The 26,145-nt window shown below is 40.7% G+C and overlaps 1 protein-coding gene across 7 annotated transcripts in view; it reads right to left on the bottom strand.

The window, feature by feature from the left end:
* The window catches only part of neb (nebulin), a 73,125-nt gene that overhangs the window by 25,262 nt on the left and 21,718 nt on the right, over positions 1 to 26,145 (bottom strand). For all 7 annotated transcript variants that reach the window (XM_085135930.1, XM_085135931.1, XM_085135933.1 and 4 more), the window contains 56 exons: positions 25,715 to 26,026; positions 25,407 to 25,610; positions 25,158 to 25,262; positions 24,852 to 24,959; positions 24,459 to 24,770; positions 24,150 to 24,353; positions 23,912 to 24,016; positions 23,709 to 23,816; positions 23,204 to 23,515; positions 22,907 to 23,110; positions 22,703 to 22,807; positions 22,284 to 22,391; positions 21,869 to 22,180; positions 21,572 to 21,775; positions 21,367 to 21,471; positions 20,967 to 21,074; positions 20,564 to 20,875; positions 20,258 to 20,461; positions 19,981 to 20,085; positions 18,217 to 18,324; positions 17,798 to 18,109; positions 17,384 to 17,587; positions 17,152 to 17,256; positions 16,932 to 17,039; positions 16,517 to 16,828; positions 16,139 to 16,243; positions 15,949 to 16,047; positions 15,717 to 15,818; positions 15,494 to 15,601; positions 15,084 to 15,395; positions 14,882 to 14,986; positions 14,673 to 14,777; positions 14,483 to 14,587; positions 14,251 to 14,358; positions 14,034 to 14,144; positions 7,030 to 7,227; positions 6,699 to 6,803; positions 6,509 to 6,613; positions 6,312 to 6,416; positions 6,108 to 6,215; positions 5,904 to 6,017; positions 5,533 to 5,730; positions 4,416 to 4,520; positions 4,191 to 4,295; positions 3,957 to 4,064; positions 3,728 to 3,835; positions 3,525 to 3,632; positions 3,294 to 3,398; positions 3,098 to 3,202; positions 2,905 to 3,003; positions 2,703 to 2,807; positions 2,465 to 2,569; positions 2,263 to 2,367; positions 1,953 to 2,057; positions 185 to 289; positions 1 to 81 (listed from right to left, as the gene is read on the bottom strand). The exon at positions 1 to 81 is cut by the window's left edge and continues 24 nt beyond it. In XM_085135930.1, coding sequence (XP_084992056.1) covers positions 1 to 81; positions 185 to 289; positions 1,953 to 2,057; positions 2,263 to 2,367; positions 2,465 to 2,569; positions 2,703 to 2,807; positions 2,905 to 3,003; positions 3,098 to 3,202; positions 3,294 to 3,398; positions 3,525 to 3,632; positions 3,728 to 3,835; positions 3,957 to 4,064; positions 4,191 to 4,295; positions 4,416 to 4,520; positions 5,533 to 5,730; positions 5,904 to 6,017; positions 6,108 to 6,215; positions 6,312 to 6,416; positions 6,509 to 6,613; positions 6,699 to 6,803; positions 7,030 to 7,227; positions 14,034 to 14,144; positions 14,251 to 14,358; positions 14,483 to 14,587; positions 14,673 to 14,777; positions 14,882 to 14,986; positions 15,084 to 15,395; positions 15,494 to 15,601; positions 15,717 to 15,818; positions 15,949 to 16,047; positions 16,139 to 16,243; positions 16,517 to 16,828; positions 16,932 to 17,039; positions 17,152 to 17,256; positions 17,384 to 17,587; positions 17,798 to 18,109; positions 18,217 to 18,324; positions 19,981 to 20,085; positions 20,258 to 20,461; positions 20,564 to 20,875; positions 20,967 to 21,074; positions 21,367 to 21,471; positions 21,572 to 21,775; positions 21,869 to 22,180; positions 22,284 to 22,391; positions 22,703 to 22,807; positions 22,907 to 23,110; positions 23,204 to 23,515; positions 23,709 to 23,816; positions 23,912 to 24,016; positions 24,150 to 24,353; positions 24,459 to 24,770; positions 24,852 to 24,959; positions 25,158 to 25,262; positions 25,407 to 25,610; positions 25,715 to 26,026 — 8,328 coding nt within the window. The remainder of the gene's footprint in view (positions 82 to 184; positions 290 to 1,952; positions 2,058 to 2,262; positions 2,368 to 2,464; positions 2,570 to 2,702; positions 2,808 to 2,904; positions 3,004 to 3,097; positions 3,203 to 3,293; positions 3,399 to 3,524; positions 3,633 to 3,727; positions 3,836 to 3,956; positions 4,065 to 4,190; positions 4,296 to 4,415; positions 4,521 to 5,532; positions 5,731 to 5,903; positions 6,018 to 6,107; positions 6,216 to 6,311; positions 6,417 to 6,508; positions 6,614 to 6,698; positions 6,804 to 7,029; positions 7,228 to 14,033; positions 14,145 to 14,250; positions 14,359 to 14,482; positions 14,588 to 14,672; positions 14,778 to 14,881; positions 14,987 to 15,083; positions 15,396 to 15,493; positions 15,602 to 15,716; positions 15,819 to 15,948; positions 16,048 to 16,138; positions 16,244 to 16,516; positions 16,829 to 16,931; positions 17,040 to 17,151; positions 17,257 to 17,383; positions 17,588 to 17,797; positions 18,110 to 18,216; positions 18,325 to 19,980; positions 20,086 to 20,257; positions 20,462 to 20,563; positions 20,876 to 20,966; positions 21,075 to 21,366; positions 21,472 to 21,571; positions 21,776 to 21,868; positions 22,181 to 22,283; positions 22,392 to 22,702; positions 22,808 to 22,906; positions 23,111 to 23,203; positions 23,516 to 23,708; positions 23,817 to 23,911; positions 24,017 to 24,149; positions 24,354 to 24,458; positions 24,771 to 24,851; positions 24,960 to 25,157; positions 25,263 to 25,406; positions 25,611 to 25,714; positions 26,027 to 26,145) is intronic.

Raw genomic sequence — 26,145 nt, 5'->3', positions numbered from 1 at the left:
CCTGCTGAAGAAGAGTTCGGGACGATCGGGGATGGACTTCCAGGTCCCCAGAGTGCTAATGTACTTCTCTCTGTATTTAACCTGATAAGAGAAGAAAAAAAACAGTAGATGGAGATGCAAAAGCTCAAAACTTTTATAAAGACATTTATAGCTAACAATGAGCCAGATAATTTCAACTGCCGACCTCGCTGATGTCATCAGTGACCCTGCGATGGTAAGTGATGTCCAGAGCATCCTTGACTGTGTGGTAGTGTCCCTTGGAAAGCTCAAAGGTTTCTTTGTAGCGCAGCTGAAGAAACGAAGGAGAAAACGTGTCATATATACATATGCATCTACAATTTTACACTGACTTGTACTGTATTTGTGGTAAAAGGGTAAAATCAGATAAACAGATAAAGAATATTTATATTTTGACATGGGATAAAATTCACTATTAGTTAATGAAATCTCTTAAATTTGACTGTTTTCAGTGGAAAAATCATTAACAAACAGTCTGACTCCTGTAATTCCTGAATGCATAACAGTTTCAAACAGAGATGGACCGATCTGATATTACGTATCGGTCCGATACTGACGTAAATTACTATTTAATGGATCGGATATCGGAGAGAAATAAAAAAAAATGTAATCCGATCCATTAAATATCAAAAAACCTCACAAAACTTGCGACACGGCGTAACTCGGCTCATAACCGTAGCATGTCGCAGCAGTATGCATCACGTGATAGAGCGGCTGTGTGTATTTGGAGCCTTGCTAGCAAACCAGCATTTCATCTCCGAGGAAGTTATCCCAGAGAGAAGTAAAGCAAGTGTGTAAGTTCATCTCTGAATGTTTGTAAAGCATTCCCACGTTAAGCTTAACAACCGATATATGGAGCGACTGCCTCTTCTTGCTGCTAATTCAATCGTGAAACTGCTTAATGATCAGCTGATCAGCTTTTCTGTCGCGAGTCCGTCTCTCTTGTTTGTTTTTGGTCCACTTTGCACCAGAAAGAGGAAACCAGCGGCTGAACAACAGCAGCACGTTTAAGCTTGATAAGCTGTTGTTAGAATTTATTTAATATTACTTTCTACACCAGGATCTTTTTCTACGTAGCTGACGGCTGGTAACTGTGCAGGGGCGGATCTAGCAAAGTTTAGCCAGGGGGGCCGATAGGGCATGAACAGGGAAAAGGGGGCACAAAGACACACTTTTCTTTCTTATTCTCATTTAAAATGTCGAGCTTTTAATAAATAATTATCTGAATCTTACACCCAAAGTTTTAATCTGATGTAAAATATATAGAAGTCTATTACTGTATATAGTAACTGTTAAGTCGAATATACCCTAGTAAGCTATACTAATTTTTCCTTTGGGAAGGTACCATCTGTGCAGTCTGCAATTCTGTTGAAGAAAGATGTTGAATCTATTTAATTATTCTTGAAAAAAAAAAGTATTTTTGTGCAATTTTTTTCCAACCTACATCAAATTAAAGTTGATTACGTCGATTAAGCATCATGAGGTGGAGGGTGGGGGGTGGTTCCCTGTTTTTTTTTTTTGCTGGGAGTTTGCAACCCTATTAGTTAGGTTGCTTAATATTTCTGCTAAGTACTCTTTAAAATACCAGAATAGGGAGGATGGAGCAGGTTTAAGTTTATTAGATTGATCAGTGTTGCTGAACTATGAAATATTTTGGGTGCAGTGTGGTTTTTTTTTGTTTTTTTTTTTACATACAGGTATAACAGAATAGCTTTAGTGTTGTCATTTATTTAAACTTGAGTATGAACTTATACAAAATGCAGCAAGATATTAAAAAAACAGTTTTATTGATTAAAAAACACACTATATCGGATTCATATCGGTATCGGCAGATATCCAAATTTATGATATCGGTATCAGACATAAGAAAAAGTGGTATCGTGCCATCTCTAGTTTCAAACTAAATCACAAGTATCCTAAATGAGCAAACTCACATCACTGGACTGCAGGTAGGACTTCTTGGCACGGATCAGGAGAGGCGTGTCAGCAATGGCAGTGTACCGGTGTTTCATCTTCTCATACTGTTCTTTGTATTTGTTCTAAGGGAAGAAACGATTGAGACAACACCTTAGAAATTGGCTTCAGAGGAGACTGCAATTGCTGTAATTTCAATTATTTTGGCAAAGTATAAGAGTATATAGAAATCAGCTACGGTAAATAGTGTAAACAAAATAAAATACAAACAATTTTAGGTTGAGGTTTCAGTGACAGCGGCATTAAATGAGAACAAAGGATCAGACTTACATCACTGTAGAACACTTTCATTTTTCTAGCATGGCCCATATTTGGAGTATTGATTTCTGGAGTGAAATGAGCTCTTTGTTTGGCAGCCAGATCTACGTACTGGAACTGTAGCAGAAGGGAAAAAATATTGATTAGATTATCAGGAAAGACACACACATACATATAATAGATTCAGTTATTCATGCTGTTTATTTGAGCTTGCCTGGTTAACCAGCTGCTGGGCCCACTTGACTCTCCGAATGTCCACAGAGTCTGCAGTTGTGGTGACTTTGGCCATGTCCTGCTTGCTCTGAGCTTTGTAGATCAGCTGGAAAGAGACAGAGCGAATGTCAAAACGTGTGGCTTTTGTTTTTTAGAATATACTGCAAGCTCATTTTTGTTTGGAAACCAGATCACATAAAGCTATAATACGAGGAAGCACATTTAGGAAACCAACTCACGTTGCTCATGTGCGTCTTTAGCTCAGTCACACGCTTATACTCAGGCGTGTCCAGGACCACGGAGAATTTAGCAAGGTTCTTCTTAGCTTCCACTGGATAGTCCACCTATAAGAGAGAAAAAATAGTTAATATGAATGATGCAGATGCCTGAATATGCATTGGAAATTAAAAATAGGAATCCATTCTATCCAAAAAGACGTACCCTGCATTTGGTGACGTTGCGGACACGGACCATCTCTGGGGTGTTATACAAGAAGCAGCCAATGCCTGTCATCCACATCAGGTCCTCTTTGTATCTCAGCTAAAAACACAAAACAATTTAAAAAAATTATTTTAAAAAACATCTTCAAACTCCACCTTGTAGAGGTTTTGTTTTCATTTTATTCTTTACATACATCGCTGGTGATCTCATTGACGTGGCGGCAGTGCATGAGCTCAGGCGTTATGGGCAACGATATCAGCTGGCCTCTGCTGCTGTTGTATTTCTCTTTGTAGCACAACTTGGGTAAGAAGGGGACAAAAAGAGTCCATCTTACGACATGAATTTTTTAAAAAAAGGACATGAATGTTGTAATCTGTGGGTGTCCATACGTCACTGAGGTGCTCCTGGTTCATCTTGACTTGTTTAATATCAGGAGTGTCATAGGTTGTGTGGATCTTGTCCTTTTGCTTGTGGTAAGTCTCACGATACAGACGCTGGAGGAGCAAGAAACACATACACAGCACTGTTTTATGCAGCATTTAACATCCATCACAAGGAAATGAAACATTAATCTACAACAGTGGGTCTGGCTTAAGTATAACAGCTGTGTGTCATCTTACTTCATTGGTGATCTTGTTAGCCTTCCTTGCATTGACAAAGTTGACACCCTCTGGGTGAAGAGTGTAGCCTTTAGCCTTCACCATCTCATAGACCGCCTTGTATTTCACCTGCAAGGATAAAAACAAAAGTGTGTCATTCAGAGACATCAAATTACCGTAAAAATAAAAAAGTTCTGTTCTGCCCAAGCGTGTGTTTGACTTACATCGCTGGAGACGACAGTGTTCAACTTAACCTGCTTGATGAGGGGGGTGTCATGAGGCAGTGAATAACCAGTTGGCATGAAGCTCTTGTTAGCTTCTTTGTACCAGTTCTAAGAGAAGTCAACACATGATGAGAGAAGATGTTGTTAAACATTTTAAATATTGATACTATACAATATATGATAATAATTGTTAAACAATCACACTGAATATGAAGGAACGTTATCTTACATCACTCTGGATGTAGTTGGCCAGACGGGCTCTTTCTGTTTCAATGGTAACAGCAGGAGCGGTGTTGGTGCCCTTGATATTGGCGTTGTAATCGTAGCGGTAGTGCAGCTGGGAAAACAAATGGAGAAAAAAAAGATGAGATTTGCGATCTTACTTCTTTTCGTTTGTAATGTACACAGAGAGTGTTAACAAACTACTGAGCTAGCATGAAACTAAGACAATAAAATCCCTTACGTCACTCAGGTTCTGAGCATTCTGCTTGGCGGTCTCGTACACGGGAGTCTCCGTCACCACTGAATATTCTTTGAAAGCATCTTTGCCTTTGACTCTGTACTTGTTCTAGAATCAAAAATGAAGCAGAGCAATCACTTGTCAGGACAAAATCCTTATAAAGGAGATGAACTAAAGTTAGAAATGTAAAACAATGAAGAGGATGGAGAATGAGTGTGTTGGGCTAACCTCACTCTGAAGATTACCAGCGTGCTTGACGCGGAGGATCTCTGGTGTGTCCCAGGCATAGCAACCAATACCTTTGAGCCAGTTCAGATCATCCTTGTAGAAGATCTGGGAAGAGGTAAAATGTTGTGGTTGAAATTAGTTTCAGTGCATAGGATTCAAGAATGTAGCTATTTGATTTCTATTACATGCAATAAGGCAACAAAACATCCTGACCTTTCATATTTTTTAAGAAATAAACAAAAAAGGAACAGAAAAAACTCAGTGTGGTTGAACTGATTTTCAATATTCTCACAAAAATTAAAAACAAAAACAAATAAAATGAGAAAAAATATAAAATGTAAACTAGGGATGCACCGATACCGATACTGGTATTGGGTATCGGGGCCGATATTGTAAAATGTGTGTGTACTCATACTTGTAAAAGTTAACCGATACCATGAACCGATACCAACTTATTTCATTAATCAGAGGGTGGCTTGTAATTTCTGTTGTAGTTTTTTAGATTGGCCACTAGGGGGACATCCCACGCTAAACAGGCACAGGGTTAGGCGAGTGAGACTGGCGGCTCCAGAAAAAAAGAGAAACTGGAGGCTGCTGTAGCTAGGCTAAACAAAATGTCAGCAGTGTGGACCGGAACAGCCAACTTTAACTCAGGTTTTGGAAAAGCGAAGAAAAATGTCAAGAGAAAAACTCGAGCTGCGATATGAAATATAATAAATAAACAGAAGCTCGGGACAGTGCCAATAGTTCAGTGATATTTTGTTAAATTACAATGTGGAGACTCTGCAATAATTTAACAGAAGTGCTTATTTTTCACTTGAAATTTTTTTGTGGTCATTTTTATTAAGATTTTATTTTTTATCGGCAGAGAATAAAATAAAACCGTCTTCCAATTGATTGCATTTGTGTGTGTGTGTGTGTGTGTGGTAGAAGTATCAGTTTTGTACTCTGTATCGGCAAGTACTCAGATCCAAGTATCGGTATCGTATCGGTTTGAAAAAATTGGTATCGTTGCATCCCTAATGTAAACATATAGGATCATAGCACAGAGAATGATAGAGCTGACAAAATAAGCAATAACAAGCACAGAATATCAAAGCTGAGGACTGCTACTTACGTCGCTGAGCTGTTCATTGACTTTGCGTGCCTGCACGTACACCTGCATGTCAGGCATGCAAATCCACTGGTGCAGATGCTTGCGGTAGTTGATTTCGCTGACGGCATTCTGGGTACTGCGGGCAGACAGGATATCCAGCATGTCTGGGGGGATGTGGTTCTTGGCCTTGGTTTTCTCATAGTTCTCCTTGTACAGACGCTGCAATGATGGAAAGACAGATGGTTCTTTCAGCTGTCATATGCACAATAAAATCTCCACAGGGATGCATGTTTTTGTAATATAGAGCTAATCAAACAACACAGCCGCTCTATTGCTTATCAAGAGAAATGTCAATATGTGGAAGGTGTAAGGGCAAAACAAATGGCGCTTACATCTAGGACGAGTTTTCCAGCTTTGACGCAACGAGCAGTTCCAGGATCGTCCTCCAGTGACTTGGGCAGGCTGTAGAGAGATTTGAACTTCTCGTAGTCCTCCTTGTACTTCACCTGAACGGGAGAGAGGATTCATATTGCCTCGTAAAGATCAAAAATTGAACATCATCATAACAATAATATGAAATAAAAATTGAAACGTACATTGCTGAGAATAATCTTCTGCTGTTTAGCGTGCTGCAAAGCGTTTGCGTCATGTGGAATCTGGTAACTCTTCGCTTTGATTTTGTCCCAGGTAGAAGTGTAGTTTTTCTGTTGATAGAAAAAGCCAGAACATGTCATTTACAGATATCTATCACTTCTTATCGGTGACAGGAGGACAGACATTTTTACTGGATCTCCACTTACGTTGCTGAAAATGTATTTGAAGTTTTGGCATCTGACGTAATCGTGGGTATCCAGAACCGTGGTGTAGAGGTGCTTCTCCTTATGATACGCCTCTCTGTAGTTGAGCTGTCAGTGATAAATGTTTTATTAATCCACTCAGTATGAGTTCAAAACTGAAACACTAATTTTTGTAGCTTTTAAAAGTGCAGCTCACTCACCTCACTCGCCCAGGTGTGGCCCAGGACAGCAGTCACGTAAGACGGCGTGTCTGTCACAATGGAGTAATTGTTGAACTCCTTCTTGGCGGTCTCTCTGTATTTAAGCTATACGGGAACATATAACATAAGTACATTATCAAACACAAATAGAAAAAATCCAAATCCCCATAAATCCCGTGTTTTTACTCACATCACTTTGCAGGTCGTAGGACTTCTTGGCACGAAGAATCTCTGGTGTGTCCCAAACGTAGCAACCAATACCCTTCATCCAGTTCAGGTCATCCTTATAGAACACCTATCAAATGACAATAAACCCGGACAACATTATATATTTGCTTGCAGATAGAAACATCTATTAATGTGGGACGTGTAATAACCTTTCTGGCGTTTATATAAATACAAAGATATAAAAGATTTTGTATAACGTCTAGATAATGCTTCATGTAATACAAGTTTGTACGGGATCTCGCGCAACAATCAGGCACAACCAGGCGGCAGACGTGCACAGAAGAAGGACCTACATCGCTGAGGATTTCGTTGGTCTTGCGGGCACGGATGGCGTCCTCCTGTTCGGGGTGGCAAGTCCACTGGTGCAGGTAGGTGCGGTAAAGAACATCACTCAGCATGTCCTGGCACCGCTTAGCTACCTGGTTAGCGATGATGTCAGATGGGATGTGGATTTTGGTTTTGGTTTGATTGTAGTCCTTCTGGTAGACCCTCTGTTTAGACACACACGATAGAAAGTTACTGATTAGCGATGCAAAAGAGATTAATTTGAAATAAAGTTTACATGTTTTAAAAAATAAGTTCAATCCACAAGGGTAACTTAAACATTGGTCACTTGGTGTTCGCTCGCTCGCTCTGTGGTATAGTATCGCTTCCTGTTCCTGCTCAAACACAGTGGTGTTTCTGAGTAGCTTATTTGCTTAGCAGTTTAATTAACAACTTTTAAATACATTCTTTTTTCACAGTATAATCTTCACGTGCTTCATCCTAAGCACACTTTCTGTGTACTCACTACCTAATTTATAGTATTCACTCACTGTCTCTGTACTGTTTCGCTAGCTTAGCTCGTAGCCGACCCGTTAGCACCATGGCTACTTCACCTGTCCCTTCTGCACTTTCTTGCTCATTGTGTCAGATGTTTAGTTACTCCTCGGCCTCCTTTAGCAGTAATGATATCTGTAACAAATGTAGCATATTTGCAGCTCTGGAGGCCAGGATTACTGAATTGGAGACTCGGCTTTGCACCCTGCTCTCACCCTTAGCTAGCCAGGCCCCTGTAGCTGGTGCAGCCGAAGATAGCGTAGGCCCCGCTAGCTGTTCCCCGGCAGACCCCAAGCAGCTGGGGAAAGGCTGGGTAACGGTGAGAAGGAAGCGTAGTCCTAAACAGAAGCCCCAGGTACACCACCAACCCGTTCATGTGTCTAACCGTTTTTCCCCACTCGGTGACACACCCGCCGGGGGTCAAACTCTGGTAATTGGTGACTCTGTTCTCAGACATGTGAAGCTAGAGACACCGGCAACCATAGTCAATTGTCTTCCAGGGGCCAGAGCAGGCGACATTGAAGGAAATTTAAAACTGCTGGCTAAGGGTAAACGTAAATTCAATAAAATCATAATTCACGTCGGCAGTAATGACACCCGGTTACGCCAATCGGAGGTCACTAAAATCAATATTGAATCGGTGTGTAACTTTGCCAAAACAATGTCGGACTCTGTAGTTTTCTCTGGTCCCCTCCCCAATCAGACCAGGAGTGACATGTTTAGCCGCATGTTCTCCTTAAATTGCTGGCTGTCTGAGTGGTGTCCCAGAAACGATGTGGGCTTCATAGATAATTGGCAAACCTTCTGGAGGAAACCTGGTCTTGTTAGGAGAGATGGCATCCATCCCACTTTGGATGGAGCAGCTCTCATTTCTAGAAATATCGACAAATTTATTAAACCCCTCAAAACATGACTATCCAGAGTTGGGACCAGGAAGCAGAGTTGCAGTCTTACACGCCTCTCTGCAGCTTCTCTCCTCCTGCTACCCCCCCAAAAACCCATCTCCATAGAGACTGTGTCTGCTTCCAAAAAGACAAAAAACAAACTAAAAACCAGCAACAAACAACTTAAACAATCACAAAGAAAGAACAATACAGTATCCACATCTGAACCAAAGAGTAAAACAGTGAAATGTGGATTATTAAATATTAGGTCTCTCTCCTCCAGGTCTCTGTTAGTACATGACTTAATAATTGATCAACAAATTGATTTACTCTGCCTTACAGAAACCTGGTTGCAGCAGGATGATTATGTTAGTTTAAATGAATCAACACCCCCGAGTCATTCTAACTACCAGAAATCTCGAAGCACAGGTCGAGGGGGTGGTGTGGCAGCAATTTTTCACACCAGTCTATTAATTAATGAAAGACCAAGACAGACTTTTAATTCATTTGAAAGCCTGATGCTTAGCATTGTCCACCCCAGCTGTGAAACTCAGAAACCAGTCTTACTTGTTATCATCTATCGTCCACCTGGGCCTTACACAGAGTTTCTGTCTGATTTCTCAGACTTTATATCTAATTTAGTTCTGAGCTCAGATAAAATAATTATTGTGGGTGATTTTAACATCCATGTAGATGCTAAAAATGACAGCCTCAACATGGCATTTAATCTGTTGTTAGACTCAATTGGTTTCTCTCAAAATGTAAAAGAACCCACCCACCACTTTAATCACACTCTAGATCTTGTTTTAACATATGGCATAGAAACTGAACATTTAACAGTGTTTCCTGAAAACCCTCTCCTGTCTGATCATTTCTTGATAACATTTACATTTACAATAATTGATTACGCAGCAGTGGAGAGTGGACTTTATCAAAGTAGATGTCTTTCTGAAAGCGCCGTAACTAAGTTTAAGAATATAATCCAGCCACTGTTATCATCGTCAATGCCCTGTACCAACACAGAGCAGAGCAGCTATCTGAACGCTACCCCAACAGAGGTCGATTATCTTGTTAATAATTTCACCTCCTCACTACGTACGACTCTGGATACTGTAGCTCCAGTGAAAACTAAGGTCTCTAATCAGAAGTACCTGACCCCGTGGTATAATTCTCAAACACGTACCCTAAAGCAGATGACTCGTAATCTGGAGAGGAAATGGCGTGTCACAAATTTAGAGGATCATCATTTAGCCTGGAGAAATAGTTTGTTGCTTTATAAGAAAGCCCTCCGCAAAGCCAGAACAGCTTACTACTCATCACTGATTGAAGAAAATAAGAACAACCCCAGGTTTCTCTTCAGCACTGTAGCCAGGCTGACAAAAAGTCAGAGCTCTGTTGAGCCAACCATCCCTTTAACGTTAACTAGTGATGACTTCATGAACTTCTTCACAAATAAAATTTTTATCATTAGAGAAAAAATTACCAATAATCATCCCACAGATGTAATATTATCTACAGCTACTCTTAGTTCCATTGATGTTAAGTTAGACTCTTTTTTTCCAATCGATCTTTCTGAGTTAACTTCAATAATTACTTCCTCCAAACCATCAACGTGTCTTTTAGACCCCATTCCTACAAAACTGCTCAAAGAAGTCCTGCCATTGATTAATTCTTCGATCTTATATATGATCAACCTATCTCTAATAATCGGCTATGTACCACAGGCCTTCAAGGTGGCTGCAGTTAAACCTTTACTCAAAAAGCCATCTCTAGACCCAGCAGTCTTAGCTAATTATAGGCCAATCTCCAACCTTCCTTTCATATCAAAAATCCTTGAAAGAGTAGTTGTCAAACAGCTAACAGATCATCTGCAGAGGAATGGTTTATTTGAAGAGTTTCAGTCAGGTTTCAGAGTTCATCACAGCACAGAAACAGCTTTATTGAAGGTTACAAATGATCTTCTTATGGCCTCTGACAGTGGACTCATCTCTGTGCTTGTCCTTCTTGACCTTAGTGCAGCATTCGATACTGTTGACCATAATATTCTATTAGAGCGATTAGAACATGCTGTAGGTATTACAGGTATTGCACTGCAGTGGTTTGTATCATATCTATCTAATAGACTCCAATTTGTGCATGTAAATGGAGAGTCCTCTTCACACACTGAGGTTAATTATGGAGTTCCACAGGGTTCGGTGCTAGGACCAATTCTGTTTACATTATACATGCTTCCCCTAGGCAGCATCATTAGAAGACATAGCATACATTTTCACTGCTATGCAGATGACACCCAGCTCTATCTGTCCATGAAGCCAGATAACACACACCAATTAGTTAAACTGCAGGAATGTCTTAAAGACATAAAGACTTGGATGGCCACTAACTTTCTGCTTCTTAACTCAGATAAAACTGAGGTCATTGTACTCGGCGCTGAAAAGCTTAGAAATATGGTATCTAACCAGATTCTTACTCTGGATGGCATTACCTTGGCCTCCAGTAACACTGTGAGGAACCTTGGAGTCATTTTTGACCAGGATATGTCCTTCAACGCACATATTAAACAAATATGTAAGACTGCGTTCTTCCATTTGCGCAACATCTCTAAAATTAGAAATATCCTGTCTCAGAGTGACGCTGAAAAACTAGTTCATGCATTTATTACTTCCAGGCTAGACTACTGCAATTCATTATTATCAGGATGTCCAAAAAACTCACTGAAAAGCCTTCAGTTAATCCAAAATGCTGCAGCAAGAGTACTGACAGGGACTAGAAGGAGAGAGCATATTTCTCCTGTTTTGGCTTCCCTTCATTGGCTTCCTGTTAAATCCACAATTGAATTCAAAATCCTGCTCCTCACATACAAGGTCTTAAATAATCAGGCCCCATCTTATCTTAATGACCTTGTAGTACCATATCACCCTATTAGAGCACTTCGCTCCCGCTCTGCAGGCCTACTTGTTGTTCCTAGAGTATTTAAAAGTAGAATGGGAGGGAGAGCCTTCAGTTTTCAGGCCCCTCTTCTGTGGAACCAGCTTCCAGTTTGGATTCAGGAGACAGACACTATCTCTACTTTTAAGATTAGGCTTAAAACCTTCCTTTTTGCTAAAGCATATAGTTAGGGCTGGACCAGGTGACCCTGAATCCTCCCTTAGTTATGCTGCAATAGATGTAGGCTGCCGGGGGATTCCCATGATGCATTGAGTTTTTCCTTTCCAGTCACCTTTCTCACTCACTATGTATTAACAGACCTCTCTGTATTGAATCGTATCTGTTATTAATCTCTGTCTCTCTTCCACAGCATGTCTTTATCCTGTCTTCCTTCTCTCACCCCAACCGGTCGCAGCAGATGGCCGCCCCTCCCTGAGCCTGGTTCTGCCGGAGGTTTCTTCCTGTTAAAAGGGAGTTTTTCCTTCCCACTGTCGCCAAAGTGCTTGCTCATAGGGGGTCATATGATTGTTGGGCTTTTCTCTGTATCTATGAAGCGCCTTGAGGCGACTTTTGTTCTGATTTGGCGCTATATAAATAAAATTGAATTGAATTGAATTGAAAAACACTTTGATAAACAAATAAACGGTCAGGATACATATCTATTGACCTTAGGATGAGTTAGAAACAATAATAATTAATTACCAATTCACACAACCGCCCCCTTCTCTATTCTTATATGCAGTCTATGATCTCTAAAATAAAATGAATACATTGAGACTTATTGATTCTACATACTTGTGATACACATATAGTGGCATCTAACATATTTTATTAATCACCATGTTTTTCTTTCAGCTACTCCCTTTAGGTATCGTCACAGCGGATCATCTGACTCCATCTTACCCTGTCCCCAGTATCCTCCTCTGTCACACCGACTTACTGCATGTCCTCCCTCCCTACAACATGAACCTCCTCTGAGGTCTTCCTCTTTTCCTCCTGCTCGGCAGCTCCATTATATGTACTGTCCCTTATCGGCACGTAGCCAAACCATCTCAGCCTTGCCTCTCTAATTCGACACCAAACTACTCGACTAGAGCTGTTCTTCTAATATACTCATTTTTTTTTCCATCTATCCATCAGCGTCACCATTCTCCAAATCCTACATCACAGCAGGCCTCACTGCTGTCTTGTAAACCTTCCCTTTCAGTCTTGCTGCTATCCTTCTGTCTAATGTGTTTTATTACCTCTGCTGAGGAGGTTATGTTTCAGACATATAGCACAACTTGTGAGAGAGAGAGAGAGAGAGAGAGAGAGAGCGAGATAGATAGCGAGAAAGATAGATAGCGAGATAGATAGATAGCGAGATAGAGAGAGATAGCGAGAGAGAGAGAGATAGATAGCGAGTGAGATAGCAAGATAGATAGATAGATAGATAGCGAGAGAGATAGATAGCGAGAGAGAGAGATAGATAGATAGATAGATAGCGAGAGAGATAGTGAGATAGCGAGATAGATAGATAGCGAGAGAGATAGCGAGATAGCGAGAGAGATAGATAGCGAGAGAGATAGCGAGATAGCGAGAGAGATAGATAGATAGTGAGATAGATAGATAGATAGATAGCGAGATAGATAGATAGATAGATAGCGAGAGAGATGGTGAGATAGATAGATAGATAGATAGCGAGAGAGAGAGATAGATAGATAGATAGATAGATAGCGAGAGAGATAGTGAGATAGCGAGATAGATAGCGAGAGAGAGAGCGAGATAGCGAGAGAGATAGATAGCGAGAGAGATAGATAGATAGCGAGATAGATAGATAGATAGATAGATAGTGAGGTAGATAGATAGATAGATAGATAGCGAGAGAGATAGATAGATAGCGAGAGAGATAGATAGATGGATAGCGAGAGAGATAGCGAGAGAGAGAGATAGATAGATAGATAGCGAGAGAGATAGTGAGAGAGATAGATAGATAGCGAGAGAGATAGATAGATAGCGAGATAGATAGATGGATAGAATTTTATTTCGAACATGCAAATATAATTGAAATAACAAGAGAAAAAAACAACTTAAAAAATCATCAAGTTTTCATGTATATATCTAGTAAAATTTTTGTAGAAGCTCTTTTATTTTAAAACTTTGCATAACAATTCTGCTGCCTTTGTTTGTATTGTCAACATTTAGGAAATTATACTGTTGTATCTGGATTCTGAATATTACATTAAAATCTGTATCCAGTTATCACGTCACATTTGAGCTCTGACCTCACTTTTACATTTCACATCTGCATTTCTTGCAGGTGGGCCCCAAAATGTGTTATATCTTTTAATGATATAATACGCATTATATAGTACTATGATATATTCCATCATAGTACTATATAATAACTTCATATTGTTCCTACATAATGTTTATATAGTCAAAACATCAACATCTGTCATGCTCCCTTTATTTGAATTTTACTGCACTACAAAGTTCTTAGAGTATATTTATAAACAACAAAGAAAACCAAATTATTAGAGACAAAACACAACATTGTTTCCTTAACAGTTTCCAAGAGTGAGCTGCCTCTTTGAGTGCCTGTTGTTACTAATGGTTTCTTATTTCTCAGTGCATTGTGTAGTGGTGTAGTTTTTTATACTATACTATATTTTGTAGTATCTCACCAGTGCTTTGTTCTTTTCCTGGTGTCCACAGCGCATCACTTCAGGGAAGTCCACCAGGGTTCCAGCCATGTAGTGACCTTTGGCCTTTTCGTGGATATCCTTGTACTTTGCCTAATGGTGTTTAGAATGATAAAAATAGCAGTAGTGCAAGAATAAAATATATCATGTTATTAGATTTAATCTTATCACAGTTCTAAAGACACTATAAGACACTCACATCACTAGCAATGTCCCTGCTCTTCTTGGAGATGACCAGTGGGATGTATTCATGGTCCAGCTGGTAGCTTGTAGCCTTCGACTCGTCCCAGTTTGATTTGTAGAGTTTCTAAAACCACAAAAGGTATGTGCAAAGTTTAACAAAAGCCTGGCACAATACATGTATGTAACACAGAACTTACAATAAATAAATTAGAAATCTAGAAAGGATTTGATTATTATTTTTACGTTACCTCACTGATGATCTTAGCCACCTCCCTGCTATGGGCCAGTTGAGGAGTATCATCTGAGCCAATATAATGACCCTTTTCTGCATTGAAAGTCTCTTTGTACTTCAACTATTAGAGAGAGAAAAACTTTTTTCAGATCATTGCTCACCGGTTTTCCAATCGAGAGTCATTTTAAATATTCGATTTTGCATACATCACTCAGGTTGGCAGCATTAATCTTTGCCAAAACGATCTCTGGCCGGTCCACAACCAGGGTGAATTTTCCAAAACCTTCTTGGGCATTCTTCTTGTAAAGTCTCTGTAAATAAAACAGAGCAGTGAGGTAAGACACAATGACTCAACATGTGATTAAAAAAAACAACTGAAAAAGAGGCTGAATGTCATGTAATGCAGTAAACATACATCATTGAGAATCTCCTGCGCCTTCTTGACCTTCACATGTTCAACAGAGTCAGCTGCTACCCAGCCACAGCCTCGGAGCCATTCCAGATCTGCCTTATAGACGTTCTAGAGATCGAAAGCAAGATGCATGTTAGGAAGTCAAGACAGAGGTTTCTGTCAGATTATTACGTCAATATGATTAATAGTTACAAATGTGCTTTACATCGCTTTGCAGATCATAGGCTTTGCGAGCCTGGATAACATCGTTGGAGTCTGGCATGCACGTCCACTGGTGCAGGCGAGTTCTGTAGTTGTCGTCGTTGACCTGCATCTGGCATTTCTTAGCCAGTTCAAACTGCAGCATGTCCACTGGCAGGTTGAACTTGGTCTTGGACTTGTTGAAGTCCTTCTTGTACAGAGCATCGCTGGCGATCTTGGCTGAGTTCAGAGCCAGCATGAGCAGAGGGTCGTCTTGGACGCTGAGAGCACCGATGTGGTGACCGACCTGCTTACGGTATCCCTCCAGGTATTTATGCTACAAGACAGGCAAAAAAAAAAGAAAGAACTTATTTTTACCACATTATTAAGTTGTCAGTTAAATCAAACCTGATTAAATTTTATCCTACTACTTACTTTGCTTTGCACTTTAGATGTCTGGATGCACTGCTTGATTGGTACAGCATCTGCAGGCATGAAGTATCCTGTAGCTTTGACCTTATCCCATTCTTTGGTGTACAGTTTCTACAAAAGATGATGTATCACTTATTTTGCTAATAATAAAGCAGGAACTGCACAAGGCTGAAATTTGCTGAGTTAAAATATGCAGAAAATGCGTCATATATGCCATCAGTCTTACCGGGTGAACATTCTTCGCCACTTCTCTGGCTGTGGCAAGAGATGGTGTGTCCACCAATGAGTACTTGGTCTTGTCCTGGTGCCAGGCCTCACGATATTTAGCCTGAGCAAAGTGGGAGATCAAAATTCAGCTACCTGGAATTTGCCACTAGCATTATTTTGCCACACGGTTCACATTAAGAACAAAAAGTCAAAACCAAGCAGCATTTTGATGACAGACAATCATCCCCCACCTCATTCAGGACTTCAGCAGCATTCCTGGCACGGACTAAGTCAATTCTGTCAGCTGGAACCATGAATTGCTGTTTATCCAACTGGATCCGATAGCCTCTCTATACAAGAAAGAAATGAAAAAAAAAACTATTCAGTGGGCATACACATACTTTTTATTTGTTTTTAAGTCTTAGTGAGGTACAAACTTACATCAGCCAGGATCTTCTGCGCATGCTTCACCTTCAACACCTCTACGGACTCATGTGGCATCCATCCACATCCGCGTATCCACTCCATATCAGCTTTGTAAACAGCCTGAGAAAAGAAAGCAGGCAGATCATTTATGCAACTGTACACTATAGGACAAAAGTTGAAACATTGTAACTGGATGAACTGGACTGAAGAGTGAAAACAATAGTATTAGGGGGAAAACCGTAATGTATTTTATCCACTGTAAAAACAGAAAGTAAAAAGTGTATTTGGCTGCTGAATGAGTAAAACGAGTAAAAGGATTCACATTTAATAAATGTTTATGATCTGTTCTCTACTTTCTGACTACACTGACTACATGTGCAACTATAAACTTACATCACTCTGGAGATCGTAGGCCTTTCTAGCCTGGACCACATCATTGGAGTCTGGCAGGCACGTCCACTGGTGCAGGTGAGTTCTGTAGTTGAAGTCGTTGACTTGGATCTGGCATTTCTTGGCCAGTTCCAGATTGAGCATGTCCACTGGCAGGTTGAACTTGGTCTTGGACTTGTTGAAGTCCTTCTTGTACAGAACATCACTGGCGATCTTGCCTGAGTTCAGAGCCAGCACGATTAGAGGGTCGTCCTGGACACTGAGAGCCCCGATGTGGTGACCGACCTGCTTTCGGTATCCTGTCTTGTACTTGTACTAAAGGAGAAGAAATTAAAGGTTAATGCAAGTAGAACTAGACGTAGTCAGCAAGTAGATCATTTCTTAATGTTAATTTTGTTTTTTTGTTTTTTTAACTTACATCACTGATAATATCTCTGGAAGCTTTAGCCTTTAGCACAGAGATAGCATCCTCCTTGATATGGTAGGCTCCTGCTTTCTGGTCATCCCATGCCTTTGTGTACAATTTCTGCACAGAACAAGAAATAAAGTTTTGAAAAAATCAACAAATAAATCAACAAAGGATGCGTCTGCACAGACAAGTTAAAAAGTAAACGCTGGTAAAGTAAACGCAAACGTACATTGCTGATATTAACAGCGTTGGCCTTGGCGAGTTCAAAGGTGGGGGTGTTGTTTGGCAGATGAATGGTGAGCTTGTCTTTATCCCAGACTTCCCTATATTTCCTCTGTCAGAGAGAAAAAAGAAGAACATTAACTGCTTCATCTTATCCACTTGAATAGATATTTTTATCAAATATTTGGGTTTCACAATTTAAAAAAAAATCCAAGAAACTACAGAAAGATGTTACTCACATCACTGATGTTGTCAGCATTTTGCTTGGACAAGACAATAGCTGGGAGGTCAACGACACTGGTGAACTTGATCGTACTTGGGGGTTGGCGGTAGAGCCTTTCATTGAGGACAGTCTGGGCATGCTTCACTTTGACGACATCTATACAATCCTGAGGTGACCAGCCGCATCCCCTGAGCCACTCCATATCAGCTTTGTACACAGCCTACAAAAACAAAAATCAGTTTGAACTTAATTAAATACAGAATTTGTTCATGTATGGTTTGAATTTGACAAACTGTGGGATGACTCCAAATGGATGTAAAAAGGTCTATTTAATCAGTTAGAGACAGATAGAGGCTTAAATGTTCTGAAAATAATTGAGCAATCGATTAAAATCCAAAAAGTGCTTTCTACAACACCAGCATGTACTTACATCGCTCTGCAAATCGTAGGCCTTTCTAGCCTGCACAACATCATTGGAGTCTGGCAGGCACGTCCACTGGTGCAGGTGAGTTCTGTAGTTGAAGTCGTTGACTTGGATCTGGCATTTCTTGGCCAGTTCCAGATTGAGCATGTCCACTGGTAGGTTGAACTTGGTCTTGGACTTGTTGAAGTCTTTCTTATAGACATTGTCGCTGGCAATCCTCGCTGCATTAGCGGCCAGCATACTTAGTGGATCATCTTTCACACTGAGAGCACCGATGTGATGGCCACACTGCTTGCGGAAACCAGCCTTGTATTTGTACTGAAAATATGGATAGAAATAATGCATCAGTTTCAAAATAAATTCAAAAATAACCCTACATTTACTGTGGCGAAGCAACAAAAAGCAAGTGGGAAACATAAACTTACATCACTGATGATGTCTCTGGAAGCCTTGGCTGATTTAACAGAGATTGCATCCTTGGGAAGGTAGTAGCCTTTGTTGATCATTTCCATATAGCCTTCACGATAAAATTTCTGAAGATAAAAGAATAATGCTTTTAGGGTCTCATGTTCTATACGCTGTAATACAAAGAGCAGTAACTAGGGATGGGTATCGTTTAGGTTTTATCCGATACCGGTGCCAAACCGGTACTTTTGAAACGTGCCAGTTCTTAAACGGTGCTCAAACCGGTGCTTAAAGAATGGAGAACACAAAATTGGTCCAAAAACCTCTCATGTTCAGCTGTTTTTTTTGTAAAAAGATAACAATGTTAGCCTTTTCTGCAGCTATAGGGCATATATGGTATCACTCTTGGCTGGAAGCAGTGTTTAAACAATGGAAAAAACACAAACTTTGTCCAAAAACCTCTCATGTTTAGCTGTTTTCCACTTTTTCTTTGGTCATTTTAGCCTTTTTGGCCAGGGTGAAGGGAGTATCTGCCATCAAACAAGAAGACAGCAGCATGTAACTATGACGGTGTTTGCTAGTTCACCTTACGTGTGTAACAGTGTTTATGTGGTATTATTCCACTTGCCACAAATGTCAGTGTGATGGGGAAACAGCGCCCCCCCTCTCGGCGTGGCTGGTTAGGTGAGGCTGGCTGCAGTAATCGCTGCCAGTCTGCCGTAGCCATACGAGAGGTGAGTTGTATTGTTCCGCACACGATATAGCTAAGTAGTACAGACACATAAAACATGTTTGATTAGTTGATGTGCACCGAGTGTAATAAGTGCTTAGTGGACACATGTCCAACACCAGTTTTATGTACTTTTCATTTGTTTATTACTGTGTAAAACTGTATGCTAAAGCGGAATGCTAATGGGATGTTCTGCCATAGTGTGCTGTGCGGAGCGGTGTGTGGCGAGCCATTTGCACTGATACAACACCGTTGTTTCCATTCAGGAAATAAAGTGGCAATGAGCGATCAGAGACTCCTTGTCTTTTTAAAAAACAACACAACGCAGAGTCGAGGAGTCTGTTTGGGCCGAACTGTTGCAGCGGGATGAAGCAGAAACCGGTTACACGTGCATTAATGTAATAACGTGGTTAGCCTACTCAACGTAAATTACACACGAACAACATTAAGCTTCTCACGCAGAGAAGAACGGCTGCTGCTGCCATCATCATCCTCATCATTTCTGCTACACTGGCAGGGCTACGGCTACACCCGCAGTAGATGTGCACTGTGTGAGGTCTCGCAGCAAGCTATCAAATACGGCGCATTTCTCAGCTTTAAAGAAAAGGCTATGCGTCGCCAGGTGTTTTATCGGATTTGAGGTGTTACCTCCTTTGACAGTATCACAGTATCACCTTAAAGCACTTGTTGCAGGCTGCTGAGTTTGCATCTTTTGCTGTGAAGTACAGCCAGACTTCTGACCGCTTCGCCTTGGGCATTTTTAATCTGTAGCTCTGCTCTAAAAGAACGTACGTACCTGGACCCGCCTACTATCCTCGGAAACGTAAAATGATTGGCTAGAATCTAAAGTGTATCACATCTCAGGAAAAAAAAGCACCGAAATAAAACACCGAAATGTGCGTTGCTTTTCGGTCTGGTTACTACTGTTTATGTCAGGACCGGTGCCATCATGTCACCGGATACCGGTACCCATCCCTAGCAGTACCTATGAAAACATAATCATTTGTCCCATGCTAACATGTTGTAAAACCTATGCAAGAAGAGACTGTATTACCAGACTGGTGTTGAGTTTATTCTGCTGGGCCAAGATGATCTCTGGGGTGTCAGGCATTACATGAATGTTGATCTTATCATTCTCCCAGGCAGCAATGTAGGCTTTCTGTAAAAAGCAGATTAATATACTCAGTATACATACAATGACTCAAAGCCCTACAAAATAAAAAGCTAGTTTCATTGGTGTGACACAAAAAGAACCTCATATGCTTTTGATGCACTACTTTTAAAGACCCGGCTCCCACAGAACAATAATGGATAAGATGTGCTATCTGTACCTTGTCCATAACCTGGGCATTGGCCTGAGCAAGGGCATATGGCATGTCAACTGTTTGAGCAGTGAACTTGAAGTTGCTGGGATGCTGACGATACTTTCTCTCACTCAGAATCTCTGCCGCTTTCTTGGCTTTCTCCACATCAACTGAACCAATTGGCACCCATCCCATTCCCTTGATCCATTCCATGTCAGCCTTATACACAGCCTGCAAGCCGAAGGAGAAGAAGAACCACAGGTCACAGCTACAGATAAGCCACAGAAGACAGAGACTGGAGCTAATATTCAGCAAAAAGTGATAAGTGCTCACATCACTCTGCAGGTCATAAGCCTTTCTGGCCTGAACCACATCATTGGAGTCTGGCAGGCACGTCCAGTTGTGCAGGTGAGTTCTGTAGTTGAAGTCGTTGACTTGGATCTGGCATTTCTTGGCCAGTTCCAGATTGAGCATGTCCACTGGCAGGTTGAACTTGGTCTTGGACTTGTTGAAGTCCTTCTTGTACAAAACATCACTGGCGATCTTGCCCGAATTCAAAGCCAACACGGTTAGAGGGTCGTCCTGGACACTGAGAGCCCCAATGTGGTGACCGACCTGTTTTCGGTATCCCGTCTTGTACTTGTACTGTGTGGCGAGCAGGTAGGAAATCAAAGTTAACACAATAAATTTAAGCAAATAAAGTCAATAACAGAGAAGGAAAAACAATGGCACCTACATCGCTGATGATTTCTCTTCCACGTTTGGCAGCAACGACAGAGACAGCATCGGGCTTGAGGTCATAGCCCTTTCTGAAAATATCCTCAACGGCTTCTTTGTATATTTTCTGAAGGAAAGAGAAAATAAATAGATACATTTAATCTGGAAATTCTCAAGCTAATTTTAGCAAGTCATATGTTAGCAAGTACACAGAGGACAAACTACTTCTATCTTTTTAAACTTTTCAAGAATCACATATTTATATTTGATAATAATCACTGAATCATTTCAAATGCAAAAATACAAATCGACACATAGGAGAATATTTTTATCTGCACATGAAGAAAAAAAACCCCAAAAAAATCAATTTTATCTACTTGGATTTTATTGTCCTCATCATTTGTGCAGACAAAAAGTACCTTGCTGATGTTGTAAGCGTTAGCTTTGGCAAGCAACAGCTCAGGGATGTCAGCGGGCAAATGGACCTTAATCTTTTCAGCATCCCAAGCAGCAACGTAGTTTCTCTGTGGTGGGAAACACAAAAGAGAGAATGACACAGAAAGTGCAAACAAGAGGATTTAACAGAAGGCAAATCAATGGAATTACAAACATAATACACTTTACCTTATTCATGATATCAGCATTTGTTTTGGCTAAGACTAAAGGCATGGAAGTCATGTCTGTCTTATATTTCAGTGTTTCAGGTCTCTGCTTGTAGAGACGGTCGCTGAGAATTTTTGCAGCGTTCTTGGCCTTCAGCACGTCCAGTGATCCAATGGGGATCCATCCAACACCAACAACCTCATCCAAGTCAGCTTTGTATACAGCCTAGAAAAGTATACATGAATTCGAACATCAGAACACAAGAATAGTGACAAAATCAGCAGCATGGTTCACTGAGTATCCTGCAAAAGGACTTACGTCACTCTGGAGATCGTAGGCCTTTCTAGCCTGGACCACATCATTGGAGTCTGGCAGGCACGTCCACTGGTGCAGGTGAGTTCTGTAGTTGAAGTCGTTGACTTGGATCTGGCATTTCTTGGCCAGTTCCAGATTGAGCATGTCCACCGGCAGGTTGAACTTGGTCTTGGACTTGTTGAAGTCCTTCTTGTACAGAACATCACTGGCAATCTTGGCTGAGTTCAGAGCCAGCATGACGAGGGGGTCGTCCTGGATGCTGCGAGCGCCGATGTGGTGACCGACTTGCTTACGGTATCCTGTCTTGTACTTGTACTGGATAAAATTAGCCGAAAAAATTTTATGTTACAAGTAGAAAATTGCTTAAATTATGTTAAAGTGTCAGTAAACAGACACTTGGTACAGTATGACCACTTACGTCACTGATGATTTCCCTGGAGCCCTTAGCAGCCTTTACAGAGATTGCATCCACAGGGAGGAAATAGCCTTTCTTGATAGTGTCTTCATATCCTTGTCTGTATAGTTTCTGCAAAATAAGACATATGCACATTTTTTTAACTAAACTTCAACTTTTATTTACTTTCAATGTTCTAGTTTTGGCACCTCATTATAAAGTGATAAGGTTTGCTTAAGGGATCATATTCGCAAAGTCTACTGTAAGAATATCAGTGTGCTAGTAACTCAAGCCAAAGCATTCTGAATGAAGCTTAATGTCTTAATAAGTACACTTAACTCCTAACAGGTATTTTCCAATTTTCTGAAATCATTATAAATATTGAAAATATTTTGAAAGTATTCTTGTTGACATAATAAATCATGCTCTGAAATGATACTAACTTTGCTCATGGTTATTGCATTTTGTTGCGAGAGGACGATCTCAGGAGTGTCAGGTTTAATGTGCAGCGTGGTCTTGTCCTTCTCCCATGCTTCAGTGTAGAGGCGCTGGGAAAAAACACAAATAATGCAGCGTTAATTAATGATTCTGACAAAAGTGATAACCTGATAGAAATGGCTTTGAAAGTCTTTAATGAAGAATTCTACCTTGTTCATGGTTAGGGCGTTATTCTTTGCCAGCACAAGATTCATGGCATCTACTGGGCTGGTAAATGGAACTTTGCTGGGATGCAGGCGGTACTTCCTTTCACTCAAAGCTTCTGCAGCCTTCTTAGCTTTCTCCACATCAAGCGAGCCAATGGGGACCCAACCCAGGCCCTGGAGCCACTTCAGGTCAGCTTTGTAGACAGCCTGGGATACACGGCAGAACAGCCTTGTGATATACTTTGTAGCACAAACACAGAATTAAAAAGCAACATAAAGAATCATGAAAACAACTATTACATCACTCTGCAGGTCATACGCATGTCTGGCCTGGACCACATCATTGGAGTCTGGCAGGCACGTCCACTGGTGCAGGTGAGTTCTGTAGTTGAAGTCGTTGACTTGGATCTGGCATTTCTTGGCCAGTTCCAGATTGAGCATGTCCACTGGCAGGTTGAACTTGGTCTTGGACTTGTTGAAGTCCTTCTTGTACAGAGCATCACTGGCGATCTTGGCTGAGTTCAGAGCCAGCATGACGAGGGGGTCGTCCTGGATGCTGCGAGCACCGATGTGGTGACCGACCTGTTTACGGTATCCCGTCTTGTACTTGTACTGCATGAAAAATGAAATATTATCATCAATGTCTTTGAAGAGTTTTATACATTGCGTATGATGAATTTTATTGATTATTATTTTCTTATACATTTACATATGACCAAGCCCTTTACAGTGCCGTATCAAATCTATTATACCTATATCGCACTATTATTTATTCTTATGTAAATAATTCAGATTAAAGACACACATCACTGGCAATGTCCCTGGAAGCTCTCGCCGCAATGACGGAAATGGCATCGTTGCGCAGATCATAGCCCTTCTTCTTGGAGTCTTCATATGCCTGCTTGTACTTTTTCTGTAAGGAAACACAATGATCCAACAGATGGAAGTTATATACATTTAAAATTCACAAGTGATGTGAGTCTTTGTACACCACAAATGCCTACATACCACACTGTAGTTAACGTTGTTTGCTTTGGCCAGAAGGACGTCCATAGCATCGGGCATGATATGGATCTTTGTCTTCATGTTGTCCCAAGCTTCAATGTATGCTTTCTGCAGTAACAAAAACACATAATGAGCAACTGTTTACATTACTACTCGTAAATGTATATATACATTTCATAATAACTTAATTTAAATACAACATCCAGTATGGCTGATGTAGATTTCAAATGGGATTTCATACCTTGTTCATAACCTGAGCATTGGCCTTAGCCAGTACTATGGGCATGTCTTCAGTGGTTATTTTAAACTTGTAGTTGCTCGGGTGCTGACGATACTTTCTCTCACTCAGGACCTCACCAGCTTTCTTCACCTTCTCAACATCTAACGAACCTATTGGCACCCAACCAACACCCTGCAAAATCTTCAGATCCTCCTTGTAGACAGCCTGGAAGAAAAAAAGGATTTATTATGATTAAAAATATTCCAAAACTGGAAAATATATTTATTAATTAACATGATTATTTTACACCACTGAAATTCAAAGACTCACATCACTCTGCAGGTCATACGCATGTCTGGCCTGGACCACATCATTGGAGTCTGGCAGGCACGTCCACTGGTGCAGGTGAGTTCTGTAGTTGAAGTCGTTGACTTGGATCTGGCATTTCTTGGCCAGTTCCAGATTGAGCATGTCCACTGGCAGGTTGAACTTGGTCTTAGACTTGTTGAAGTCCTTCTTGTACAGAACATCACTGGCAATCTTGGCTGAGTTCAGAGCCAGCATGACGAGGGGGTCGTCCTGGATGCAGCGAGCGCCGATGTGGTGACCGACCTGCTTACGGTATCCCGTCTTGTACTTGTACTGTGAAAATAATGATTGGAGTTAGCGGGGTCTGATATTTAAATATAAAAGTGTATCATTGTTCAGATCCAGTGAGCTTACATCACTGGCAATGTCCCTGGAAGCTCTCGCCGCAATGACGGAAATGGCGTCATTTCGCATATCGTAGCCCTTCTTCTTGGAATCTTCATATGCCTGCTTGTACTTTTTCTGTTCATGATCACAAAAAACAGATTTTAAACATGTAATAAAAACAACAAATAATAACGTTCAGAATCATAAATACTTAAACACCTGCCTTGACATCTTATCAAGATATTAATGCAATAAATTCAATGATCTGAATTAATTATTCAAAACAAATGTTTAAATTGCTTAAACAGTAAAACGTTTTAATTTCCTACATACCACACTGTAGATAACATTGTTTGCTTTAGCCAGAAGGACATCCATAGCATCGGGCATGATATGGATCTTTGTCTTCATGTTCTCCCAGGCTTCATTGTATGCTTTCTGTAATCATGGAAAAATGTAAACACTATCAACCATGAAGCTGTGCACAGAATCATTTCTTTACCATGTCAGCATTAGTACTTCACCAAAGTCATTCTGTATTAGTTATACTTTGATGCATTTTGAGTGTTATTGAATTTTTACCTTGTTCATAACCTGAGCATTGGCCTTAGCCAGTACTATGGGCATGTCTTCAGTGGTTATTTTAAACTTGTAGTTGCTCGGGTGCTGACGATACTTTCTCTCACTCAGGACCTCACCAGCTTTCTTCACCTTCTCAACATCTAACGAACCTATTGGCACCCAACCAACACCCTGCAAAATCTTCAGATCCTCCTTGTAAACAGCCTAGAGGAAAAAAGGATTTAGTATGATTAAAAATCTTCTAAAACTGTAAAATATATTTATTAATTAACATGATTATTTTACACCACTGAAATTCAAAGACTCACATCACTCTGCAGGTCATATGCATGTCTGGCCTGGACCACATCATTGGAGTCTGGCAGGCACGTCCACTGGTGCAGGTGAGTTCTGTAGTTGAAGTCGTTGACTTGGATCTGGCATTTCTTGGCCAGTTCCAGATTGAGCATGTCCACTGGCAGGTGGAACCTGGTCTTGGACTTGTTGAAGTCCTTCTTGTACAGAGCATCACTGGCGATCTTGGCTGAGTTCAGAGCCAGCATGAGCAGAGGGTCGTCCTGGATGCTGCGAGCACCGATGTGGTGACCGACCTGTTTACGGTATCCTGTCTTGTACTTGTACTGGATGAAAAGTAAAATAATATCATCACTGCCTTTAAACAGTTTTATACATGCTGTACAATGGGTTTTATTATTTTTAAAAATTCATGTATGCATTATGAAACCCTATAAATCAATAT

The sequence above is a fragment of the Neolamprologus multifasciatus genome, chromosome 16, assembly GCF_963576455.1.
Source record: "Neolamprologus multifasciatus chromosome 16, fNeoMul1.2, whole genome shotgun sequence".
Classification (NCBI taxonomy): domain Eukaryota; kingdom Metazoa; phylum Chordata; class Actinopteri; order Cichliformes; family Cichlidae; genus Neolamprologus; species Neolamprologus multifasciatus.
This window is presented reverse-complemented; position numbering and strand designations above follow the sequence as displayed.